This window comes from Drosophila rhopaloa, unplaced genomic scaffold, assembly GCF_018152115.1.
Source record: "Drosophila rhopaloa isolate 14029-0021.01 unplaced genomic scaffold, ASM1815211v1 contig_203, whole genome shotgun sequence".
In the NCBI taxonomy this organism is placed as follows: domain Eukaryota; kingdom Metazoa; phylum Arthropoda; class Insecta; order Diptera; family Drosophilidae; genus Drosophila; species Drosophila rhopaloa.
Window position 1 is genome coordinate 2,603,662 of NW_025335088.1, and position 6,219 is coordinate 2,609,880.

At 36.3% G+C, this 6,219-nt stretch overlaps 1 protein-coding gene and 1 pseudogene across 1 annotated transcript; one reads left to right on the forward strand and one right to left on the reverse strand.

Moving 5' to 3' along the window:
• Positions 1-1,459, forward strand: LOC108040046 (ras-related GTP-binding protein A-like). Its single transcript, XM_017117273.2, has one exon. It carries the CDS (start codon positions 90-92, stop codon positions 1,023-1,025), a length of 936 nt encoding a protein of 311 aa, XP_016972762.1. The 5' UTR covers positions 1-89; the 3' UTR covers positions 1,026-1,459.
• Positions 1,065-1,420, reverse strand: LOC123037883 (annotated as a pseudogene).
• Positions 1,460-6,219: the final 4,760 nt, after the last annotated feature.

The window sequence follows — 6,219 nt, forward strand, 5'->3', positions numbered from 1 at the left end:
TCGGAGGTGGGACATCTCTACTCTCTCTACTATTTGTTTTTATTGTTGATTATATTATTTTCCTGGAGATCTAAAAAACTGGCACTACAATGAAGAAAAAGGTGTTGCTAATGGGGAAGAGCGGATCGGGGAAGACCAGCATGCGCTCCATTATCTTCGCCAACTATATCGCCCGTGATACGACACGCCTTGGAGCAACAATCGATGTGGAGCACTCGCATGTGCGGTTTCTGGGCAACCTGGTGCTCAATCTCTGGGACTGCGGTGGTCAGGAGGGCTTCATGAAGCAGTACTTTGCCCAGCAGCGCGACAACATCTTTCGCAATGTGGAGGTGCTCATCTATGTGTTCGACGTGGAGAGCCAGGAGATCGAGCGCGACATACACTACTATCAGAGCTGCCTGGAGGCACTGCTCCAGAACTCGCCGGAGGCCAAGATCTTCTGCCTGGTGCACAAAATGGATCTGGTCCCGGAGGAGCATCGCGAGAACGTCTTCACGGAGCGCATGGAAGATCTCATCAAGCTGTCGAAACCCGGCAATGTCACTTGTTTCCGCACCAGCATTTGGGACGAAACACTATACAAAGCTTGGTCTTCCATTGTCACCATGCTAATACCAAATGTGGCCGCCCTGGAAAACTCAGTGACTCACTTCGCCAATGTGATTGAGGCCGATGAGGTGCTGCTGTTCGAGAAGGCCACTTTCCTGGTGATTTCCCATTGCCAGAGCAAGAAAAACCGCGATTCGCATCGCTTCGAGAAGGTGTCAAACATCATTAAGCAGTTTAAGCTTAGCTGCTCTAAGCTGGGCGCCAAGTTCCAATCGATGGAGGTGCGCAATAGTGCTTTCGCCGCTTTCATTGATACCTTCACCAGCAACACCTATGTAATGGTGGTCATGTCGGATCCCACGCTGCCCTCTGAGGCCACTCTGGTCAACATTCGCAACGCCCGAAAGTACTTCGAGGAGCTGGAGAACCCGAGCAACAGTGCCATGAACCACCACGGGCACAAGTACCATTGATGGCGATAGGAAGATCATTGTTTTCCGTAACCCAAATGGCCGTTCTCCGTTCAAAAGACATGAAAACCGTCTATTGTTGTGCACACATCGAAGCGCCCAAGGTGCCGCCCCCAAAGTCTTACCGCTTCCCGTAATGATAAATACGTATATATGTATATATCGCTCACTTACTGCCAGACTGTCCTAATGGCTTACGGTGCAGAATATACTGCTCATACATTTGTTAAAACTGGCTTCACTTCTGCCATCTTCACATGAGACCTATGTAAATTTAGACTTTTAATAGCTTTTTTGAGTTATGGCAGTCTGTTAGTAAGTGAGCGATGGATAGCCATCTCCTTCGTTGATTTTTCGTAGATTTGTAAGTTGAAACCTTCGTAGGCCTTAAGTTTATATACAAAAAACAATTACACACTTAAAATTAAAATTAGATTGATCAGAAAACTTTCGAAGTTATGGTCAGTTACACGTAGGAAGTTAGCGCGTTTTATATTCGACTTTTGAGTGACCAAAACTTTAAAACGCTCTCCTGAAAAGGTGACATTTTCAAAGTTGGCGTAGACTATCCTGCAAAATCCAATGGGTAAATCGTTTTAAAATTTTACACAGTACTTTTTTACTTAATTCCTGTCGAATTTTTTTGGTTTTTGTGAAAATATATTATTTTTACAACAACAAATAACTCGGATTTTTGTGAGAAAATCGAGGTTTTTGACTTTTCCTAAAGAAAAATTAAAACTCGACAGCGTTACCTGGGAAAAATTTTCCTTTTAAAAATTACATTTGATTTTTTAATTCAGATGATTCTGTGATTAGTTACGATGCCGGCGGAGATTGCTTATACCCACTCACGTTGTGATTGTATTGTTTAAATGTTATTTTATCATGGGAAAATACAAATTTAACTGAGACTCCGTAAAGCCAATAAAATTTCGTTAAAATACCGATTTTGTACCACAGCCCCACCTTACCTTAGCAGAGGATTCATTTTACCATACTGTTGTTTACATATTTATTTCTGTGTTTTTTATTATTTCTGTAAGTGCACTTCGCATCCAATTCTGAATATAAAAGTTGTTCTTGAAAACAGATTTTCATTAAATTTTAATCTTAAGTTACCTTAAAAAATTTTAACTGAACCATTTTTTTTAAACAAAGAGATCCAGTAAAATCATGTGGATGAATATTAAATAAATATCTTCGATATTATTCAAATTAAACTTTCGAAGTTATTAATTTTATACTCCCGAGTATAGGATTCGAATTCACTCGGAATACTCATACTGACACATCTAGTTTATTTGTCATACTATTAAGTATAAATAAAATACTATGTTAGCCAGATGTAGTATACATTTTAAGCTATGTTAGTGAAATGTTACAGAATACATATTGCTCCCATTAAAATTGCAATACATATTTTATTTACTTATTATTTGTGTATTACTTATATATTATTATAAATAAATAAAATGATTTAATTCTTAAATTCCTAACAGAAAATTTCTAGTAATAATTAAGTTTTAATTTTTATTATTTAAATAGCTGAAATATAAGTGATAAAGGATTTGCGCGCGCTGTTCATATCTACATGTAAATGTATTTACATCTGTTAGCTGAGCACATACAAACATGTACTTACAACTGCGCAAATATATTGAAATCATAACTTTTTGTTTTTGATTGTAATTAATATTTGGTTGTTTATTTTTGCGCACTATAATTATAGCGTTTTATACTTAAAATTATTTATGCATAATTTTAAATGATTAATTTACCAACAAGCACGGTAACCTGATGACAGCAACAATGTACTAACCTGTAGTTTTTCTTAAAACCGAGATTATTCATTTTAAACTGAAAATTTATTTGAATGTGGTTTAACATCACGTCTGCCTTATATCGTTAGGTATGCTTACTTCATTTTCTCATTATTAACAAGAAAGAAAGTAAACTTCGTCAAGCCGAAGTTTATAAACCCTTGTAGTTATTACAAAACGACTTCATTTCGATTTCTATGCCTATGTTACTAAAAACAAAGAATCAGCTTTATGATATTGTTGTCAGATTTGGACAAATCTAAAAGCGTAATTCTGATATAGTAAATAATTACTATATGTCAAAGGAATATTTTGATAAATAGAAAAATGGCAAAATAAAAATTTGTTGTATTTTTATATTTATTCTATATGATATAGATGTTCGATTTTAATTTATTTACAACCGTAATTGCTTAGTATTTAAATTTAACCAATCCCAAAGAACAAAAACAAACTGAAAAATAACAAAGTTATGCTTCAGACAATTTTTTTCTATTAATTCTATTGGAGCTATATGATATAGTCGCCCGATCCGGTTCACTCTGATTTATATACTACCTGCAATAGAAAGTCAACTTTTGGGAAAGTTTCAAGCAGATAGCTTTAAAACAGAGGGACTATTTTACGTAGATTAATTTTGCCATAATTCATTTTTATTTAACCATATTTTTTGAACCGGACGGACAAATCAAGATTGACTGTCCTAGTGATGCTGATCAAGAGTATATGTACTTTACTTTATGGGGTCGCTGCGTTGCAAACTTTTAAATACAATTATAATACCCTTTGCAAGAGTATACAAAATAAACCAAAATTTAGTAATTTACAAATGCACGCAGCATTCTTGAATTTTTTCGTTTCGATTATCATTAAGTACCTTCAATTCAATTTAAAAAAAAGATCACACTAACAAAAAGATAGCAATACCTATGCAGCACTTTAAAAATTCAAGCGTAAATTAAAATGTTCGGACTCGAGCTACTTGACTTCTTCTCAAAATTTTCAAATTCACTTATAACGAGGACGGAAGCTAACTTCGGCAAGCCGAAGTTTTAATACCCTTGCAGACTTTGCCGAAATTGCTAAAACTGAAAAAGTAGCGAAAGGAATAAGGTATACATAAATAAACTAGATTTGCGTCGTTTGATGTCAATTGCTTTTATACTGCAAAAATGTCATATAAAAATGGAAAAAAAGGGATACTTTCGCAGCCTTAAACAATTTTTCCTATCTCCTTTAAGATATAGACGTCCGATCGGCAAGCGCTTTTACCCTAATCAAGATATGCGTAAATAAATGAAAAATAAAAATTTATGATAGTAGCTTACACACTTCGCGAAATATTCTGATAATCATCAAATTTGGACCGATTTCACCCTATTGTTCCTATGGGAGCTATAGGATATAGACGTCCGATCGGCACGCGCTTTCACCTTGATCAATGTATGCATAAAAAAATACAATTTGGAAAGATTCATGTCAATAGCTTGTATACTGCGCGAAATATCCTAAAAATCATTAAATTTTAACCGATTTTACCCTTTTGTTCCTATGGGAGCTATAGGATATAGACGTCCGATCGTCACGCGCTTTTACCCTGATCAAGGTACGCATAAAAAAAATAAGATTTGGAAAGATTTATGTCAATAGCTTTTACACTGCGCGAAATATTTTCCATTCTTGCAAGTTATATCAGATTGTTCCTTTGGGAGCTATAGGATATAGACATCCGATCGGGGCGGTTTTCAAACTTGATCTGCGTACACTTGTTTTAGGACGAGTGTGAAAGTTTCAGATCGCTAGCTTTTAAACTGAGCTCGCAAACGGTATTGAAACAGACGGACAGACGGACGGACGGACAGACGGACATGGCTATATCGACTCCCCTATCGATCCTGATCAAGAATATATATACTTTATAGGGTCGGAAACGTCTCCTTCACTGCGTTACAAACTTCTCACCAAAATTATAATACCCTCTGCAAGGGTATAAAAACACATAATTTGTGTTTGCACCCTTCCACGTTTGTTTAGGGTTGGTGTATGTGATATAAGATGAAGAAGAGGATGATGATTCGCCAATTTAATAATAATTTATTTAATAATTATACGGCAATCGTAATTAGAGGCACATTAAATCACATTTTTTTTTAATAGATTGTTGAAAACGCCACACAAGAATGGACCTTGTTTTCGTGTATTGACAAATTATTTCTAAAGATCCCAAAAAAGCGGGTAGCGGGTGCTCCGTTCTAATCAGGTGTGGTCATAGCCGGTCAAAAGTTAATCAGGATGTGTTGTTACAGAAGACGACCGTGTCTGTCACAGCCGAGAATCCATAAGTCTGCCGGGTGTCTTCTGCGGAGACGCCGTCGACCAGTTGCAAGATGTCTTGCTAGATTAAAATAAAAAATTTGTTGAAAATTTTAATTCCAACAAAATAGGGCTTGACTCTCTGAAAGGGTATAAAAACACTTAGCTATTTTTTATCGTGCCATTTTACTGTTTTCGCTTTTTTAAATTCCTTTTTATACCCTTGCAGAGGGTATTATAATTTCAGTCAAAAGTTTGCAACGCAGTGAAGGAGACATTTCCGACCCTATAAAGTATATATATTCTTGATCAGCATCACCAGGAGAGTCGATCTAGCCATGTCCGTCTGTCCGTCTGTCCGTCCGTCTGTCCGTCCGTCTGTCCGTCTGTCCGTCTGTCCGTCTGTCCGTCCGTTTCTACGCAAACTAGTCCCTCAGTTTTAAAGCTATCTGCTTGAAACTTTCCCAAAAGTTGTATTTCTATTGCAGGTAGTATATAAGTCGGAACGAGCCGGATCGGGCCACTATATCATATAGCTGCCATATAACTGAACGATCGGAAAAGCCATAACTTTGGTGTTTTTAAAGTTAGGAAGTTGGGATTTTCTATGGGTTTTATTTTTGGCTAATCAATCCGACCTACCAAATTTCATAAGGATCGGACGACTATATCCTATAGCCGCCATATAACTGATTGATCGGAAAAGCCATAACTTTGGTGTTTTTAAAGTTAGGAAGTTGGGATTTTCTATGGGTTTTATTTTTGGCTAATCAATCCGACCTACCAAATTTCATAAGGATCGGCCGACTATATCTTATAGCTGCCATATAACTGAACGATTGGAAATGACATAACTTTGGTGTTTTTAAAGTTAGGAAGTTGGGACATTTTATGAGTATTAAGAATACATCATATGAATAATTTTAGACAATATAATTTATAAAATATTCTGCAAGGGTATATCAACTTCGGCTCCGCCCGAAGTTAGCTTTCCTTTCTTGTTATTTTTAAACTCGCGCTAATGGTAAGAATACAAACATCTCGAAAACAAACACATAAAA

Coding starts and splice junctions, on each gene's coding strand:
- LOC108040046 (XM_017117273.2), top strand. CDS start 90: ATGAAGAAAAAGGTGTTGCTAATGGGGAAGAGCGGATCGGGGAAGACC.